The sequence below is a fragment of the Protomyctophum bolini genome (assembly GCF_963924005.1).
Source record: "Protomyctophum bolini genome assembly, chromosome: 20".
Lineage (NCBI taxonomy): Eukaryota > Metazoa > Chordata > Actinopteri > Myctophiformes > Myctophidae > Protomyctophum > Protomyctophum bolini.
Window position 1 is genome coordinate 8,851,739 of NC_137881.1, and position 19,861 is coordinate 8,871,599.

General features: G+C 42.9%; 2 protein-coding genes and 3 long non-coding RNA genes across 8 annotated transcripts; 2 read left to right on the plus strand and 3 right to left on the minus strand.

The window, feature by feature from the left end:
- Positions 1-1,186: 1,186 nt before the first annotated feature.
- Positions 1,187-4,110, plus strand: LOC308335945 (N-acyl-aromatic-L-amino acid amidohydrolase (carboxylate-forming) B-like; the record flags this gene model as incomplete). Its single annotated transcript, XM_080793170.1, has 6 exons — positions 1,187-1,425; positions 1,965-2,160; positions 2,665-2,758; positions 2,894-3,001; positions 3,667-3,779; positions 3,874-4,110. The coding sequence occupies 6 exons, from the start codon at positions 1,187-1,189 to the stop codon at positions 4,108-4,110; spliced, it is 987 nt and encodes a 328-aa protein (XP_080649296.1).
- LOC308335164 (claudin domain-containing protein 1-like) lies at positions 4,102-9,313 on the minus strand. 2 transcript variants are annotated; one of them, XM_080792168.1, is made up of 4 exons: positions 8,287-9,313; positions 7,589-7,652; positions 6,781-6,918; positions 4,102-6,037 (listed from the first exon to the last, which is right to left on the minus strand). In XM_080792168.1, exons 1-4 carry the CDS (start codon positions 8,585-8,587, stop codon positions 5,749-5,751), a joined length of 792 nt encoding a protein of 263 aa, XP_080648294.1. In that variant the 5' UTR covers positions 8,588-9,313; the 3' UTR covers positions 4,102-5,748. The 2 variants fall into 2 exon arrangements, with proteins under 2 accessions (XP_080648294.1, XP_080648295.1); XM_080792169.1 differs by having other exon boundaries at positions 7,589-7,696.
- Positions 9,314-10,257: 944 nt separating this feature from the next.
- On the minus strand, positions 10,258-15,423 carry LOC308334914. Its single transcript, XR_013965935.1, has 7 exons — positions 15,275-15,423; positions 14,828-14,892; positions 14,586-14,737; positions 13,158-13,285; positions 12,927-12,988; positions 12,035-12,183; positions 10,258-11,940 (listed from the first exon to the last, which is right to left on the minus strand). It is a non-coding gene; the product is annotated as an uncharacterized lncRNA (long non-coding RNA).
- A 2,300-nt stretch (positions 15,424-17,723) lies between these two features.
- On the minus strand, positions 17,724-18,807 carry LOC308335623. The gene is made up of 4 exons (XR_013966057.1): positions 18,640-18,807; positions 18,379-18,509; positions 18,047-18,105; positions 17,724-17,862 (listed from the first exon to the last, which is right to left on the minus strand). It is a non-coding gene; the product is annotated as an uncharacterized lncRNA (long non-coding RNA).
- Positions 18,760-19,440, plus strand: LOC308335625. Of its 3 annotated transcripts, none has more exons than XR_013966059.1 (3): positions 18,760-18,840; positions 19,105-19,203; positions 19,336-19,440. It is a non-coding gene; the product is annotated as an uncharacterized lncRNA (long non-coding RNA). The 3 variants fall into 3 exon arrangements; XR_013966060.1 differs by having other exon boundaries at positions 19,105-19,170; positions 19,336-19,439; XR_013966061.1 differs by lacking the exon at positions 19,336-19,440 and adding an exon at positions 19,237-19,272.
- The last annotated feature ends 421 nt before the right edge of the window (positions 19,441-19,861 follow it).

The window sequence follows — 19,861 nt, forward strand, 5'->3', positions numbered from 1 at the left end:
TTTTGAGTAGACGGATGCCAGCCAGGAGGACCAAAGGAGTTGCTGCACTACACCACACTCCCAACCCAGCCCCGCCACACAGTACCACTGCCTCGGAAGGGTTAGAGAGAGAGAGAGGGTGAGATTTTACAAATGGCAGTGACGGAGTTGAAAATGACTGAGAGGGAGTGGTGAGGAGGAGGTATGAAAATGCTGAATCACTGAAACTTTATGAAAGCCTGGGAGAGGGTAAACTGTCTGCAGAGGAAGCGATAACATCCAGGGTAGACTGGGATATGATGGGTGATGTCCGATCAAAATGAGCTATATTTGTTTTAACCGTTACTCCTCCACATCTGATGTAGTTTGAAGGCTGCCTGATGTTTAATAGCTAGCTCCTGGTTACAGATTCAAGCTGTCAGCTGAGACCAGTTCCCACAATAGCACTTAAGTCTTAAGGGGACATTTTTTATAATTCAACTATTCAAGTGAGAAGACGGCACTGGTACTGGTTTCATCACGTCAGAGGTAAGGTTTTAGAAATCAATTTGCTTTGTATTGGAATGGTACTTGCATTATTTGCACTGTGATGATGAAAGAATAACCAGGTGCCATTGATGCTTTACTCTGGACAGCAATGTGTTAATGTGAACAGCAATGATAAAAGCAGGTGGAGTGGTCATGTGTCATTCCCAATGGATGTTTGAATTTGTTCAGGGAAAAAGGCTACGAAAACAATTTGGTAAATGGATATATCGCTTTTATCCAAAGCGCTTTGCAATGTGTATTACATTCACCTATTCACACACTGAGTGACGCCAGAGGAAACTATGCAGGGCACCAGCCTGCTCATTGGGAGCAATTTGGGTTCAGTGTCTTTGGGTTCAGTTCAGTGTCTTTGGCTTCAGTGTCTTTGGGTTCAGTTCAGTGTCTTTGGGTTCAGTGTCTTTGGGTTCAGTTCAGTGTCTTTGGGTTCAGTTCAGTGTCTTTGGGTTCAGTTCAGTGTCTTTGGGTTCAGTTCAGTGTCTTTGGGTTCAGTGTCTTGCTCAAGGACACTTTGTAGAAAGCACCCAGAATGTCAGCATCTACTCCAAATATTAAGTGGAAAGGATGAATTCAATTTCTACTGTGGGAAGACCAGATAATTCATCTTGAAGCTGTGAGTTAAACCAGGTTTCACTATGACTTTCTCCCCCTGCAGCCACAGATGGAAGAAGAGGTGATGCATTTTCCAGCAGTGTCCAGAGTGGCTGTGTGTGGTGGTACGCATGGGAACGAGCTGTCCGGAGTGTACCTCGTGAGAGAGTGTCTGAAGGCGGCAAAGAAGGCGGAGGATGATGGCCTTGTCTCAGTACTAGCAGTGATGTCCAACCCTCGGGCCGTCCAGCAATGTCGCCGATACACAGAGACTGACTTGAACCGCTGCTTTACACAAGCCACCCTCAAGTAAGTATCATTGTATATTATATCACCAGTAAGACGCCCTGAGGGCGAGAACGCATCCGCCTGGGTGACGGCAGACTGCTGGTCGAGCGCTGGCGCTTTGGCATGGGGGGTCAGATCAACATATGGAATGAATTCTGTACTGGCCATATATGGAGCGTGTCTTGAGTGTACAGGGTTTGATGAGGTCAGATATGGAACATATGGAATGTCAGGGGGACCCAGGACGAGGGCGAGGTCGCTTCTTGCCCTCAGGGCGTCTTACTGGTCTATCCGAAACGTATTTTGCCTGTGGTGATGCCATGATTTGGCCTATAGCGATTATAATTGACCATATTCACAGTGTCCATTTTCCTTTTGCAATTAACGATATTCACACCACACGGCATCCATTTTTTCTTTTATGTCATACTTGCGTTTCATGATGTATGAGTAAAAATGGCTGCCACATGAATAATGTCAATATGAAGTCTGTGGTATATGTGATGTTCTTTTCCAGCACATCGTAAGAGAAATGATTGTTTGCTCTCTTCCTCTCCCAGTGGGCCAGTATCGGACAGAACCCCTTACGAGATCATCAGGTCACAGGAGCTCAACTCTCTGCTGGGTCCCAAAGGTACTCCTCGGGCAGTGGATCTAGTGTGCGATCTCCACAACACCACCGCCAACATGGGCCTCTGCCTCATTGCTTACTCTGACTCTGACTGGATCTCCCTGCACATATTCAGATACCTGCAGGCATGTATGAACAATTTCCTATACAGCGGAGTGAAATATTTTAACCAAGTCCTTTGGAGACTTGAGGCCGCAGCCCGCACAGTGCCGGATTTACAGTAGTAGGGGCCCCCGGGCTATAGACAAAATGTCACGTGGCCGAAAAAGGTTAGGGGTATTTTGGTTTAATTTTGGGCTACCCAGCCCCCTAAAAGAGAGACAGACAGAGACTATACTAGAGGGCTTTAGACTGGATCAGGCTTTCCATAGCTACTGCAGGCACTGTCTGCAGTGCAGACAGCAGAGCAGAATTCAACTAAATATACAATAACTAAAACAAAAATCTCACTTGAATTGGATTGCAATATATTTCATCATAAAAATAACAAAAAAAGGTCAGGGGCCCCCACCCTAGCCCAATGGTAATTCTGGGTCGGAACCCGCAACATATTCATCCACATAACAGTGTTTGAATCACAATGCTATAGTTACTACTAATGAATGATAGCACTGTCATGTTGTTTTCAGAGACAGATGTCAGACACTCCAGTGCGCTATATCCACTTTGATCTCCCCTCAAAAGAAGCGTTTTCCCTTGATTCAGTAGGAAAACATGGCTTTGGTGAGTGTTAATGTCAAGACGCTCGCTCATTGCTAAAGGATAACATGCTTCTCACAACATCTTCTCGGTATAGAATCATGTGAATGCTACAACGGCTGCTGTATGTGTTTTGTGTCAAATCTATGTCCCCTGTAGCGATAGAGGTCGGCCCCCAGCCGCATGGCGTGATGAGATCAACCATCTACACGACAATGAAACTTGCTGTCCAGCATATACTGGATTGGGTCCGTCTCTTCAACTCAGGTAATAGGAATAGGATCATATGCCACCTTTATCCCCCAACACCCACCAGCATACATGCACATTCCCACCCCTATGCCTTTTACCCAAACCAGGGTGGGATTTTCACATTATACACACACACAATGAAATGTTATCCCTTAGCAGACTGTAAGTCTGCTATTTCTTTTTTTATATAGTGTATTGGAAGATTCTGTAAAATAATTTGAGGTAACTTCTACCTCAAATTGTGAGAAAGATGATTAATTTGCATTAATTTATACTGCTGTATGTGTTACGATTATGAATATAACAATACAAGGCGATAAAACAATTATTTTAAAAACAAGGTTGATTCTTCAGTGCAGATAAAAGTATCTGCCTGTACGAAGGTTGGCATCACCAAGTTAATATCTTTTCAGATTGCTTATTCGTCATACTCTTGGTGTGTAATAACCTTTAGTTTATTATTAGAAATGTTATAATAATAAAGGATAATAATAGTGATTATCATTGCATTCACCCATATTCACCTTCAAGAGAAATCATGCTTCAATACAAATCCTTGCCAATAATATAATATTGTAAACTCCCAAGTTAATAGGTTTAGTGTGGCTTTTGGCCTTTCCTCAGTTATGTTGCTGGGTTGGAAACTCTCCTAATTTGCACAATTAATTTACCTCTTTGAGGTGCTGTCTTTGAGGGGGATTTGGTAGAGGTGTATTCCATGGTTAAGAACATTGACTACCCAAGAGATTGCGAGACTCTCAACATCACAGCAGCCATTCATCCTAAACTTCAGGTAGAAAAATGTATGTTTTTCTTCAATACATAGCTTGAAAATGTACCAGGAAGATCCTAAAATCGAATAGAAATTACTGCATCTCTTCTCACAGGACCAAGACTTCTACCTCCTCCGACCCAGTGACCCAATGTTCCAGACTTTCTCAGGAGAGACACTGAGGTATAAAGGGAATGAGCCTCTCTATCCATTTTTCATCAACGAATGTGCGTACTATGAAAAGGGCATCGCTCTCTCCTTGGCTCGAAGGAGGTGTGTGCAGATACCAGCCATCCAGATGCAGACGGGGATAGAGCTTCAAGACAATGGAAGCACCAGCATGTCAGAGTAGTACCAGATTATTCAAGGGATTATTTGTAACAGTAAGAGCATCATGGACACTACCACTGTTTGGAAATGGGCAGTGGATCTGTTGTCAGCATGTCCATATAGGCAGAAGTCAGAGGCAAAGTTGGATAAATAAAAACAATCTTTATTTGAAATGGTAACAGCAGTTGCTTGGAACACGTGCGCACACACGCGCACACACACACACACACACACACACACACACACACACACACACACACACACACACACACACACACAACTACAACAAGCTCACTATTGAAGAATACATGACATATTCACTGCAGATTCACAAACGCACATTTATTTAACGCTACAGTAGAGCCCAAAACAGAACCAATTTCCACATATTAAAAAGAAGGGAAACTGAGAGGTGTGCAATGCATAGTTTTAGTTTACCTCAGTGCATGCCAGTAATTCAGGATATTTAGTCAGTCATAGCATTCCTCTTATCGCCAGATTCCCCACTGACACATATATATTTTTTATAATTATCAGATGCAACACTCGATATGTTTAAATATTGGAAGTGCAAAAGGAGAAGAGTATGTTATCTTAGTATGGCCTTTGAAAATACATTCATAATGCTTAATAAAATAAATCCTCCAATTAAATGCTGTTGGTTGTCAAATCTATTAATATATTTTGAGCCTTTGTCCTGAATGGTAAGAAATAATACAAAATCATGATATAATGTACAAAACTGTATGGCAAAATAATGAAACAAAACGTATACAACAAAAGGAAATTGACAGAGACTTTCAACGGCATATAAGATCCTGGAAACATAACATGAAATGATACATAGCCATCACCTTGATTAATGGTGACTTGATGACTGGTCTACACAAAGCTACATTCAGACAAAACATTGAAAATATTCTTGAATACAGAAAACAAAACATACTATTGTTCATAATCATAATTATGACAACCAATTTAATGATAAAATAAAAACTATAAATTAAACAATGTATGTGTGGGTGCATCTCATAGGGTGTACAATAAAGGCAGGCCTTTTCTTTTACTGTGTTCATACAGTACATCCCAAAATACAAAATATTTTACCTGATCATTTCCTAACTACATTTTGTAGCAGTTGAAGTAAAAGACTGCTGTACAGAGAAATGTACAGGGTGTTAAAAGTAAACAAACGATATATACTCTATATAGAATAGATACTACTACAGTCTATGGAAACCTAAATGTTAAAGCCAATTCTCTATCACACTTTGGCCCCCACACAAATGGAAATAATAGTTTTCGATGTAATGGATAGTGGTCAGTAGAAGTTCAGTGAGTAAAGGTTTTAACCACTGCCTTCTTTCCTGACCCGAGCGTTAATTGTAAGTGTAAAAGAAACTAAAAACTGTCCAGGAAGGTTCAATTTCTACACACAAGATGTGGGCTGGGTGTTTTATTGAGAGAGATGATTTGGAAAGGAACAATTTCAAGACTTGACAACATCTACGGATCAGTTGGCTAAAGCTGCGTTCAGACCTGAATATATATATATATATATATATATATATATTCGCCTCGGTTCGTCCCGTTTGTATCGCGGCAGGTCGCACCGCGCCCGTTTGCGCAAATTCTCGTCTTTGCATGTAATCACGCCGCTCTAACCATCCAAGTCTGATACTGTGATAGTGTTGGTGATTATGGTCTGAACGCACCTTAAGGAGGAATCTATGCCACCCGGTATGCAGTCATGCGGTAGTAGTTCTGACTGTGGCTGCGTGCCGCCCACACCAGCAGCGCGGCAGCCATCATGTGAAGTGGAGAGGACATCAGGGCCAAGTAGAGGGACCAGCCCAGAGAGCCGTCTACTTTGTCTGGTAGCACAGAGACCCTGTGGAGCAGGTCCATCCCTGCCAGGTAGCAGCACACACTGGCAAGAGTGCATAAACCTGCAAAGACACGAGAGATTGTTTATCTTGGAGTTCATGAGTTTCACCTGCGCTAGGCCTGGACAAAATCTAATTAAGTTTGACCAAATATTTCTATATCAACACGGTGACGATATTATTGTATTTGTGACGATAATATCAATACGCTGTATGACCTAGAGATGCCTGAGGAAGGTTTTTGACAGGAACTTGAAAAAGTTACATAAAAGTTATTTCTTTATTGAGAAAACCGAGATAGTGTGCAAGTGTCTTCTTCTTAAGCAACGCCAAACTTTTATCAGGTGTGCAAAATACTTCAGAAAATGTCAAAAATAATAATCTGAGCCTGGTTATTTTCGATTTTTTCCTAAAACATTCCTAAAATGTTTGGCAATTTCTGAAAGTATAAAATAAGGATTCAGTGATTAACCCATTCTGGGCGGGACCCCTTTTGGTGTTCTATGTATGTACAGTATTCCCCCCAAAAAATGTAAATGATGCTGCTATATAAATATTTGAAGTTTTTCAGAAAACTTAGGTCAGTATTTAGGCGTTAGAATGTTCAGTGTTCAGATTCCGTTTTGAGATGGGGTTTTTTTAAATCCTAAATAACTTGTTTTGCCACATGACAAAGATGACGTATTCTCATTTCTCAACAGGAAAAAGTGTCCACGCAGCAGGTACATTTTTCCCCCCGCAGTGACATGGCAGTGTGCCCAGCTATAAATTGGCCTTTAGTGTGAGTGTGGTTGATCAGGTCTTACCAGCCAGCAGATGGAGCACGCCTATGCCCAGTGTGGGGGACAGGCTTCGACAGACACAGGCACAGAAGCCAACGAGGCCTGCCAATACGACAAGGCCCAAAGACACCAGTGGGAGCAGGAACTGGCACCTCCACAGATCTATGCATGAACATTATATATATTATGCACAGACACAAACAAGAGGCCTGAATGAGTCAGTGGGGCTGTCACCGTGTCACGATTATGAATAGCTATGTGTGTGGCTGTGTCCCTGGGTCTGTCCCAGGGACAACACGCTATAGTGTTCACCACCAAGTGTCACTGTTGCACAGCCTAACACAGACACGCACAGGCCAGGGAGGAGGGATTGTACAGTACAGTAAGTACAGTACAGTACAGTACAGTACAGTACAGTACAGTACAGTACAGTACAGTACAGTATAGTACAGTACAGTACAGCACCACTCACTTCAGACAGGTCGGATTTTTTAATATATGAACATTGTATCAACAATTCAACATGTAGCCTAAATGATGACGATTATGCAAAAAAAAATGTAATTATTTCAAATGATTGCGATTAGGTGATTATGTAATAACTGTGACAGGACTATGAGTGTTTCAAGTGTTTCCACGACTACACTCACGTCACAGATGTGGTAACTGTACAACATGATTAATGCATTGTAGGCTATAGTTTTAGACCAGATGCAATAGATGTAGCCGCGCCTTCTACGACATTACAATGGTCTGCTCTGGGTGTAATGTGTATGAAAGGTCATGTACAACCACCATGGCATGTTACGGTGTTATGCTTTGTTTTACTTACAGGTACGCAACATGTCTTCTCCACTGTTGTGATTCCCTGGTTCTTTGTACTTGTGAGTGAACTGCTGGGATAAAGTGAAACTCTTACAGTCCATCACCATCTTGACACCTGAAAGTTTAAACACATGGTATATTATGTCACTCGACCCTGTACATAATCATGGATACAGCCTACACAGGATAGGTGGGCTCCACTATAGGGACATCTGGGCACCTCAATGTGAAATTGTCCAAAATGTTTTGGGGTTTTTTTAAAGAAGAAAATGAAAGAAAGAAAAATTAGTAATGTTAAAGTAGCCTATTGCTGAGTTTGATACCAAATCCAGGAGTAATGACAATTCTGCAGGATCCAGGGTAGAGTTGGTAGCCCTGGTCCAGTGCGTTAGTTAGCGAGTTCTCACTCACTTTAATACTGGGGGCCACCCATACCACGCCTACGGAGTTGGCAGTCCTGATTATACACACGTGCAAGCTGTAACTATGAGTGTCTACAAAAGGAAACAAACGAAATGGAGTGTAGGAATATGGAGCTATGCTGTATATGTTTCCATTTGGTTCCACTGCCAAAGTTATTGTGGGAAATTAAAAAGGTTGAGAACCACTGGACTCCACAGTCAGGTAGGCTTCATTATCAGGTGTTTAATTAACCATGGGCTATTTTGTCGCAGTTTACGAAGGTAGGCTGATCAATCATCCTACCTGGCTCTTCTTTGTACCAGTTGTTGCTGCCTGGAACCAGCACACATCGCCACCAGAGACCCGTGGTCCCGTTGAGACGAAAGAGGGTGTCGCTACATGTTTTCTCATCCAACTCCCCGTCCTCCGTGAAGAACTCTTCGTGCAAGGAGCGCAACTCCGACACGTTGGCCGTGCCGCGCACGCTGGGGCTGGAGTACTGGTACCAGTGTTGCGTCCCGACCGCGACGGACAGATACACCGTGGCTATGATGCTTAGAACGCAGCCGATGACCAAAGCGGTGGCGTAGCGGTTGTCGACCATTGTTGTTGTTTACCGAAGAAGACACGTACAGGGAGGGGATTAAGTTTGTTTTATGCCAGTGGCTGTAGGGTGTTTGCGGCGCGATTGCGATGCATTGATCAGTGCAGGTCACTAGTCAGTCAGCGGCAGTTAGCGGTGGATCTCTCCCAGTAGTAGGCTACGCAGCAAGCCATTCCCGACATTCTAAAGTAGCCCATATATAGCTGGCTACACTATAATGAAAACGTTGTCAATGATGGATGTCCGTCTTGCGCGTGTCCAATAATAACATATTCGTTGTTACCACATTCGATCTCAGGGGCCCATCTGTTGTCCCACGAATCCACGATCACTGATGCAGATCGGTGGGTGGACCGTCCGACGCGGCGACAGAGATTATTGTGCAGGCATATACGGTATACCACGCACAGTCGCTCATAAACACAAAACAATCAATACCTGCAACTGACTAGGCTACCCAAATAAATGTCGACCTCGATATAGCTGGCTACCAAAACGGTAGCTTACTTCTACGGTGCGGCAGCGATAGCCTACCCGGCGTTGCTGGACAATTTCGCGAACTGTAAACACAGCAAATACTAATCCATGCGTTTTCCTTTTCCGGGGCTGTAGGCTGCCCGCATCATATGGGACAGCTAGGGATGCCCATGCAGGACAGGCCCGGACTACATTTGTTGTGATGATGTCATGATGATGTCCACTAGCTGGAAATTAATCAGCTTTTGAACTGTGCATGCCTACATAGATCCTCTTAGCCACAATATTTTGATCCATATAATAATAATGCAGGATATTGAGAAATGTAGACCTAATATTCTGCCAATTATTTTATTCCCAGTTTCTATCTATCTATCATATCCATCAATGTCTGTTTCCGTCTGTCCAGCTTTATTCATTTTTATCTGTCTATTATCTTGCCCACAAATGTGCCTTGAAATGAAGTCAAAAGTATAGTTGCAAGGTATTAAGGCAAGGTGTTGATATAAATTATGTATTTTATTTAACACATTTTATATATTAACATTTTGCTGTAGCCAAGGCCTATTGTTTTGTCCCACCTCTGAAGTGGACATTTTGTGCATGATCATCAGCCTATCTGTGCCATGTTAGTGTTTTCTTAATCACTTACTTACTTTATATGACAAATAACAACAATTATGTCACACAATGTGAGCTTTGTTGACTTTAGGGTTTAAGGACCACTTCACCACTTTATAACCTACCTTCATATAGGCTAACTGGTCCTCATTAATGTTCATGATAAAATGCCACCTTTTGGACGGGTTTCTGAACTGCCCACAGCCCTCCTATGAGACACAGAACGAGTAATCTTTTTTGTATTTTATCATGATCATTAGTGACTGAGGACCAATTTTGTGAAGGTAGGTTGAGAAGTGGTCCTTTAATATGGTAACAAGTTTTTTTTGTATTATTTTTAAATTGATTTTATCAACATATCAGACCCCCACCTGCCACCAGGTTCAGTCTTGGCGCAAGGGGGGAAGGATGCCACTATCCGGAGCTGTTCTGGGATGAAAAGGGGCGAAACATCAAGGAAGGATGGCTCCCATGCAGCTGATGACCCTGACAGCTAGCTTTTACTTCCAATGCTCAGACCATCGTGCCACCAAGGATTACCAGCAAGAGGAAGAACTTGCAACACCTGTAAGTAACAGTTTCTGCTTCCAGCAAAGCACCTTTAATGTTTATTTCACCTGTCCCAGTCTAGTGACAATTAGAATTTCACATTTCGCTCACATGATGATAATAATAACTTTTCTTATGCAAACTGCTGATCTTCAGTGCGTGCTAACAAACCACATTTCTGTACACACCTCGCCATACACATTGTTGCCACAGACACAAATGCATCTCGAAGTAAAACTGAACTCCATTATATCTCTGAATGCAGTCAAGTCTGATAAATGCAGTGCATTATAAATATGTAAACTATAAAAAATTAACTAAATCATTCAGACTATATTGCTTTGCTTTAATATAGTCCATCATTATCCTGACCTGCACTGTCTGTCTGCAACATAGTACTGCATTATGTTATAGGAAAAGTAGAAAGAATGTGCTCTTTGATATAAGGGTGATAACTGTAATCAAAGAAACCACATTTTAGAAACAGTGTAGTTGATCCATCTACAGTATCTCATGTATTACTAATAAAACAGACTTTTGCCTCAAGTCTCAATCTATAATTGCAGTATGCAGGGAAGTCTCCTGAACTTGGAACGCAGAATTTTGTGTTGAACAAATTTGTTTCGAAATCCATGTTGTACGCCGCATCTCCAGTAGATAAAGAGTGCTGGGTTGCGCCACCAAAAAAGCTAATCTACAAGCTTTCAACGCGACACGTTGTGATCTTATAGATCAGCTATTTTTGCTATTTTAGTCCAAAAGTGCCCTCTTATGGAGATTTTAGCCCCTGCCCCTCTAACACACGTCCCTGGCAGTATGGTACCCTCTGTCACTCAACTGTCTTTCTTTTCTCCCTGTAAATAAAAACGTCTGGGTTTCCGAGGCTACTCAACTGTTGACTTAATGTAAATCTGGTATGCATTTAGTGACTCTAAAACATATATTCACATCAATAAGCTTTGTATACATTCTTGCAGTAAAATTGCAACTGTAGCCTATTCTTTATAACTATGCTTTAAAGAAAAAATATATATATACACTTGTATTCTCATAATAATATAATAAATATTTGTTCAATCTTTTCGTGAGTTATCTGACTGAAATAGTGGAAGTGGATTGTGAATTGTGGGGAATCACGTCTCTGGTAAGATAGACAAAGTCAGCAGTGTGAATTAATTTAACATAATTCTCATTCTCATTAATACTAGAGATGTCCCGAGATGTCCCGATACTGTATCGATATCGGGAAAAGTATCGGATCGGCCCTTATTTGTCATATTGGGTCATATCGGTATGGCAGGTAAATAAAATGTTGGGATATGTGGAGTTTGCTTTGTGGTTGCCCAAACTCCAAGTGCACATTTGAGTGAGGAGTCTGCTATAAACACAACACCAGATATAGCTATAAACTAACACAGAAATTGAGGTATTGGGATCGGATCGGAAGCGAAAAAATCGGGACATCCCTAATTAATACATTTCACCATTACATTTAATGAGCGCATCATCTTCTGTCTCCAGTGACATGTAAGTCCCTTCTCATACCATGGATGGTCAGTTTGGTCACATAACCGCATTGTCCTTCATCATCCTGGATGTACTTCAGGAGTGACACTATCGTTGGCTTGACAACAGCCATGCCAACGCCACCAGAGACAATGCAGTGAAGATGCTTGTCTTCTGGAGTGCCTCACTCGAAGAATACACTGCGAAACAAGAAAAAAGACAGTATGCTTAGCATCAAAACAAAAAAGATGTTGTAATATTTGTCTGTCTTTAATTGATCGGGTACTTGCTTACATATTCCATTAACTTCGATGGAGTTTGTGTTGATGTTGAAGGCTGTGATTTGATCTGCTGCTTTGACCAAAACATCTGCAATCCGAGCGTCATGAGGAACGGATGAGGAACTGAATGATAGGTCTTGATCATGGATGATTGATCCATTGCTGGAAACAAAATCACACAAATATGATATACAAAGAGTCAAATACACTTGATTGGACTACGGTAAACACTATTTTTGGAATAATCATGATTGGCGGGCCTTTGTTAAAGCTGCAATTCGTAACTCTGATGTCCTACCCAGGATTTGAACAAGAAACACAATTGCTACCACTCCAAGATGGAATCCCTGCTTGACCTAATAAGATATTCCCCTCATGAGAATGAGACGGTACTACTTGTCAATCGGCAGGTGTCCTACCCAACACCAGGGTCTACATTTCTCAATGGAAGAGACCACCTGCTCCAACCACTGCATATATGATGATGAATTATGATGAGCTTGAGGCAGTAGCCTACTGATGACTACTGATTCATGACCTGACGAAGATGTGACTGATACATCGAAACGTTGTCGCTTACTTGCACCCTGATTATAAAATTAGGGCTTAAACTGTCTGAGTTGCTCCAGTGCCTCCTTTCCTCCTGTAACCTGTCCTGTCTCTTGAGATGCACCATACTGGCCTGCCATAGGCTAGAGGCGTGGCTGGAACTCCCTTCTGCTTGAGGCAGTACTATTTGTCAACCAGTGGGCGTCCGACCTACCTGACAACCGGGTCTAAATGGAGTAATGGGCTATAGTTATATTGTACTCATCTATTTTACAGATTGTGTTCGATTCATTAAAATAAGTTCAGGATTACAGCTTTCATTGAAAAGCAAGTAGAGTTTCGTATCGGCATGTTACCTGAATGCAACCACATCCAATGATCTGAATGTGCTGAATTCTGCTCTGTAGAAGGGTTCAAGCTGTAGAAATAAAAACAAAGGTATCTGAATCTGTCAGTGATTACACTCTTGATAGAAAAAGTTAATATCCTGTAAGGAAGATACAATATCAGGCCATTCCACCTTCAACCTGTTACACATTGCTTTCTTTAATATTTCCACAATTTTCTTTCTCAGTTGGGTTACGTACATTGTCCTTTATCAATTTGGATCGATCGTGAAAAGCAGAAGATGATAGATCCAGCAGGTCAGCTGTAAGGGTTTCTCCTGTGCTGAATCTCAGACGCTTAGTGACGAGTTCTTCAGTAGTAGTAACTTCTGCAAAAACAAGTTTGTACAAATGTTTCAATCTTTTCAGATAACTTTGTAGGCATTATGCAAAAATAGCCACTCTTCAAGCTCACTGCTGCAATGCGTTGTGAGCTTCAAGATGAGTTGTAATTTATCATAGGACAACGTTACAGCCAGGGCTTAAGTTGTCGGCGGAAGTAGCGGGATTGTGGCGTAAATACCACTGAAGGAAATGACGTTGACACTTAACAAGTCAACAGACTTGTAAAGCGTCATTTTCTTGAGTGTTGTGATTGGTCGAAAAATATCGTATCCGGGGAAATACATCTGATGGATGTTCCAGCCCAACACTTCCACTCTCTGCCTTAGGTTGTGACCATGCAGGCTTTTCTCTTCACACATGAGTAAGACTGAGACCGAGGCTAGATTAACAGAGTAAAGAAGAGTGAGGTTTGAAAATGTCAAGTATCTTGAGGTTATTTTAATTTTAAATACATTTGCACTGAATTTGTTATTGTGGGATCGCTAAGGCGACCACACTAATGTTAGTCCCACTGCTAAAATTATTCTTTTGATCCAACTGTTCAACGTTCATTCTACTTTGGACATATCCGCTACAATTTGAAAATTTGATATTTCACTTTTCTTTATTTTCTTCTTTTTTTTACCCTTTTTTCCGCCCAGTGTCAATTATCTAATGTAATCCTGGGCTCTACACTCTCTGCCAACCATGATGAATGAGCAGTCTAAGCTGCTTCTTTTCACCTGACGGGGGAGTTTCCCCAGTTGGACGTAGCACGAGGAAGGAACATGTTATTCCAACCAGTTCCTTTCCCCTCCATCAGGCTGGCCAGTAGGAGGCAGTTTTTTTCACCCAGTGTCAATCTAATGTAATCCTGGGCGCTACACTTCCTCTGCCAACCTGGGAGGGCAGCGGTACCTCATGCTTCCTTCTATGCATGAGTAGTCCAAGCTGCTTCTTTTCACCTGACAGGGGGGAGTTTCCCTGGTTGGAGGTAGCGTGTGGAAGGAACACGTTATTCCGACCAGTTCCTTTCCCCTCCCATCAGGTGCCCTGGCTGGCCAGTTTAGAGACCAGGATTACTGCATGTTTTTGTGAGGGTGTCTACCCTAGGAGACACGGGGAGAACATGCAAACTCCAAACAGAAAGGCCCTTTCGCCAACCACACCTTGGGTATGGGCACTGATGATGCGGAGGAGAGAGCGCGCCCCCAGTAAGCTATATATAGCTTACTATATATAAGCTATATATAGCCTACTGGGGCCATATCTCACAACGGGTAAGGGCTAGTGTGTATATATAACACATACCTGCACTAACGGTGCCACTGATGACTTTCAGGGGGCCGGTGGAACCACTGCTAATCGCATTATTCATCACTGTTGTAACTGCAGATGTAGAAGGAACTGAGTCTTTTGGGAACACCAGTCTCATTTCAGGAATAACCGATCCTTCACTGTAAAGTGTAAGAAAGACAATTGTGACTTTTACATTTCAAATCATTGCCAAACTCATAATGTAAAGTAAGCAATTGATTAATTCTTACGTGAATCTGATGACTATAGCGCGTATAAATGATGTAATGCCACTGCTTCTGTAAATAGTGTTAACCTGAAAGAGAACAATGCAAATTGGTTTAGTTAAAACAAAGTGCCCAGTTTGGGACATATGAATAAACTTGACCTTGACCTTGACCTTCAATAGCTGATGGAAATAATTGTCCCAACTAGAAAATGCTAACCAACAATGTGATGCAGTGAAGTTAAATAAGGAGGCAGACAGCAGGCTCACTTTTCACTTCCAGTTATTTCCTGTTTAATCGATCACCTGGCAACCCAGAGCTATTCATATGTTGCATACGAGGGCAATCTATCATAAACCACTTTAAAGACCTGGCGGAGATCTCCGTCAACGGCAGGGGATGTTAAAAGCTTCCTTTCTGCCTGCATTGGATATTGATAATGATAAAAATAAAGTACATCATTTGTCTTACTTCTGAGACCACCATGACAGCCAAAGTCTGAAATGCTGTAGTAGACGAGTCGGAGAGATCAGAGCTGAATCTTTGGTCGAGACTAAACTTAAGAGTTATGGTGTCCTCATCATTATTAGGAGGATCTGTCGAGGCAGTGGTGGCTTCAGTGGTGGCTTCAGCAATGCTAGCATTGGCCGTAGCAGTGGCAGGTCCAGGTGCTGCAGTGGCCGTAGCAGTGGTAGGTACAGTGGTAGGTCCAGGTGCAGGTGCTGCAGTGCTAGCAGTGGCCGTAGCAGGTGCTGCAGTGGTAGGTGCAGGTGCTGCAGTGGTAGGTGCAGGTGCTGCAGTGCTAGCAGTGGCCGTAGCAGGTGCTGCAGTGGTAGGTGCAGGTGCTGCAGTGGTAGGTGCAGGTGCTGCAGTGCTAGCAGTGGCCGTAGCAGGTGCTGCAGTGGTAGGTGCAGGTGCTGCAGTGGTAGGTCCAGGTGCTGCAGTGCTAGCAGTGGCCGTAGCAGGTGCTGCAGTGGTAGGTGCAGGTGCTGCAGTGGTAGGTGCAGGTGCTGCAGTGCTAGCAGTGGCCGTAGCAGGTGCTGCAGTGGTAGGTGCAGGTGCTGCAGTGGTAGGTGCAGGTGCTGCAGTGCTAGCAGTGGCCGTAGCAGGTGCTGCAGTGGTAGGTGCAGGTGCTGCAGTGGTAGGTCCAGGTGCTGCAGTGCTAGCAGTGGCCGTAGCAGTGGTAGCTGCAGCGGTAGGTCCAGGTGCTGCAGTGGCCGTAGCAGTGGTAGCTGCAGTGGTAGGTCCAGGTGCAGGTGCTGCAGTGCTAGCAGTGGCCGTAGCAGGTGCTGCAGTGGTAGGTGCAGGTGCTGCAGTGGTAGGTCCAGGTGCTGCAGTGCTAGCAGTGGCCGTAGCAGGTGCTACAGTGGTAGGTCCAGGTGCAGGTGCTGCAGTGCTAGCAGTGGCCGTAGCAGGTGCTGCAGTGGTAGGTGCAGGTGCTGCAGTGGTAGGTCCAGGTGCTGCAGTGCTAGCAGTGGCCGTAGCAGTGGTAGCTGCAGTGGTAGGTCCAGGTGCTGCAGTGCTAGCAGTGGCCGTAGCAGGTGCTGCAGTGGTAGGTCCAGGTGCTGCAGTGCTAGCAGTGGCCGTAGCAGGTGCTGCAGTGGCCGTAGCAGGTGCTGCAGTGGTAGGTCCAGGTGTTGCAGTGCTAGCAGTGGCCGTAGCAGGTGCTGCAGTGGTAGGTCCAGGTGCTGCAGTGCTAGCAGTGGCCGTAGCAGGTGCTGCAGTGGTAGGTGCAGGTGCTGCAGTGCTAGCAGTGGTCACTGGTGCTGAAGTTGGATTTCCTGGCGGAAAGGGTACATTAAATCATGAAGTTATCAATACTTCTTTCATTATATTAAAGATTGTAATGTTAATCCATGAGCACCCTATTTGTCATTGTAATTTTGCACATTATTTTGTCCTCTGCATTAACTCAATTTAATACAGTACCGGGGGACACCTTCTGGTGTTGTAGTTGTATTGACATTGCATTCATGGGTATGATGTAGTAGTCCAGCAGGCAACAAAGTGGGGAAATTTGGTATATCTTTTTTTATTGGCCTAAAATACTGTCTTTATACATATACATTCATCAATCCACCTGCTGGCCGTTATAGCGTTGAGCATTTTATTTTATACATATATGTGACCGTACCATTAACAACCTAAGGCAAAATGTACAAAGTTTCATCATGCTTTAAGTAGCATTTGACGTGTCAAATGATTCTGAATCCATTCAAAGCATTAGTTTTGCACGAGAAACACTAAATTCGGCCATAGCCACTTGCCTAAATAGAGCACCGAAGTCTGGCGTCAATATCGGTAGAGGGCGCTGAGTTCATGTGTTCATGTACTTTTTTATTTGCATTGTAATCCACATAGAGCAGGGCCGTCTTAGCAGGGGAACATCTTAAAACTACATCTCCTAACATAATGTACCGTCGGATATAATATATTAAGCTACAACTCAGCCTTTTTTCAGCCATATATAACATTACAAAATGTCCCATACTGTTGGGTGGGCCGTTCATAATACAATTCAGCCGCAGGCCACATAAAATTCTTCCCCAGGCCGCATTTGGCCCGCGGGCCGCACTTTGGATAGGCCTACCCCTGCCATAGAGGGATTTTAGATCTCATATAAGAACTGTGTTTGAAAAATCAACAAATCATCCCAGCCGTTTCAATCATGGATAATTATGAAGCCTCAACTGACTGAGACAAAACGCTAACGTTACTGCTGCTGAGTTAAATTTTCGTTAGAAACGGTCTGTATCAAATATAAATGCCTAACTGCCGTAAACGACACATGTGCAGAGCCACCTCCCTGACAATATCATTTATAAGAAGAAATAAATTACATTTCATTAAATGTAATTATAAAGGTGGATTCTTGCTTTTATCTGTTGTGTCAAGAATTCTTACCCCTTTCAACAATAGATGATGTGTCCACAGGAAGGGAGAAGTTCTCGTTGGATGCAGCCTCCTTCAGAGTAGTTATTACAGACGTGGCATTTGGTGATGGGGCATTTTCCACTTGGTTGAATATTACTTCAGCATCCACTATCACTGATCCTTCGCTGTAAAAGTGATGTTTGAAAGTTATTTGAATAGTATTATTATTATTAGTAGTAGTAGTAGTATTATACTGCATTAACATGTTTGTTATTTATGACTACATTTATAGTACAAACAATTATATGTTATATCAATTAATAAAGAAACATATACTTATTACAGTAAATACCATTGATGCATATATACCTGAAGCCGTTTACAGCAGTGCGATTGAAATTAGCAACATCTTTAAAGACTTCATCCATCTGTAAACAAACAGATTCAGTTATTTAAAAATAATTATTCCAGAGTACAATAATCCCTATGATTACACCAAGACAATTTCATGTTTCATGATTAATATATGAATAAGGTTCTTGAGAACATGGTAAAAGCCAGAAGCAGGTATGTATTGAAATGTATAAAACTTCAATTATTGAACCTTTTTGTTACTAGATTGAGATCAATATTATAATAAAATTCACGATAACCATATCTCCAGCGGGAATCCCTCAGGCTGATCATAATAATAGACTTACCGCTTGAGTTACTTTGTTTGCTAATTCCAGGAATGCGGCAGATGATGTGTTTTTAAGATCTGATGTAAAGTTTTGGTCCATTTTGAATTCCAACTTGACCTTTGCCTCCGCTGGTGGAGCAGGTGTTGTAGCTGCATGAGATGCACATATTGGGTAGAAACAGTTAGTTGCTGTTCTATATTAGTATCACTAAACTGAGTAGTGAATCAATCAAAGTTATTAGTTATTAGCTCTTTTTTACTAATGATTTATTTGATTTACCTAGAGTTGTAGCTGCAGTGACTGCTCCAGGTGTGGTTGCAATTGTGGGGCTTGGTTCTCCAGTTGTCAGTGTGGTTGCATTGGTTGGGCTCGGTTCTACAGGTGTGGTTGCAATAGTTGGGATCGGTTCTACAGGTGTGGTTGCATTGGTTGGGGTCGGTTCTACAGGTGTGGTTGCATTGGTTGGGCTCGGTTCTACAGGTGTGGTTGCATTGTTTGGGGTCGGTTCTACAGGTGTGGTTGCAATAGTTGGGATCGGTTCTACAGGTGTGGTTGCATTGGTTGGGGTCGGTTCTACAGGTGTGGTTGCAATAGTTGGGGTCGGTTCTACAGGTGTGGTTGCAATAGTTGGGGTCGGTTCTACAGGTGTGGTTGCATTGTTTGGGGTCGGTTCTACAGGTGTGGTTGCAATAGTTGGGATCGGTTCTACAGGTGTGGTTGCATTGTTTGGCGTCGGTTCTACAGGTGTGGTTGCATTGGTTGGGCTCGGTTCTACAGGTGTGGTTGCATTGGTTGGGCTCGGTTCTACAGGTGTGGTTGCATTGGTTGGGCTCGGTTCTACAGGTGTGGTTCCATTGGTTGGGGTCGGTTCTACAGGTGTGGTTGCAATAGTTGGGGTCGGTTCTACAGGTGTGGTTGCAATAGTTGGGGTCGGTTCTACAGGTGTGGTTGAATTGGTTGGGGTCGGTTCTACAGGTGTGGTTGCATTGGTTGGGCTCGGTTCTACAGGTGTGGTTGCATTGGTTGGGCTCGGTTCTACAGGTGTGGTTGCATTGGTTGAGCTCGGTTCTACAGGTGTGGTTGCAATAGTTGGGGTCGGTTCTACAGGTGTGGTTGCAATAGTTGGGGTCGGTTCTACAGATGTGGTTGAATTGTTTGGGGTCGGTTCTACAGGTGTGGTTGCATTGGTTGAGCTCGGTTCTACAGGTGTGGTTGCAATAGTTGGGGTCGGTTCTACAGGTGTGGTTGCAATAGTTGGGGTCGGTTCTACAGGTGTGGTTGCAATAGTTGGGGTCGGTTCTACAGGAAAAGAATCACAAATCACAAACAAGATTTATTTCTTTGTTGGATTCAAATTGAACATACAAATTATACTAAGATCGCCAGACCATTTTAAAACGTAATTTGTGCCTCTAGCAGTCTAGCTTAAATAACAAAAAGTTACAAATGTTTTTAGTGAAGTAAGAAAAAAGAAAAAGAAAGAAAGAAAAACTCCTAACGT

Excerpts from the sequence above, each read along its gene's own strand:
- LOC308335164 (XM_080792168.1), bottom strand. The coding sequence starts at position 8,587 with ATGGTCGACAACCGCTACGCCACCGCTTTGGTCATCGGCTGCGTTCTA. Across the intron at positions 7,653-8,286 it reads CTGGTACAAAGAAGAGCCAG|CAGTTCACTCACAAGTACAA; the intron begins GTAGGATGATTG and ends ACTTTATCCCAG. Across the intron at positions 6,919-7,588 it reads AGAAGACATGTTGCGTACCT|ATCTGTGGAGGTGCCAGTTC; the intron begins GTAAGTAAAACA and ends GTTCATGCATAG.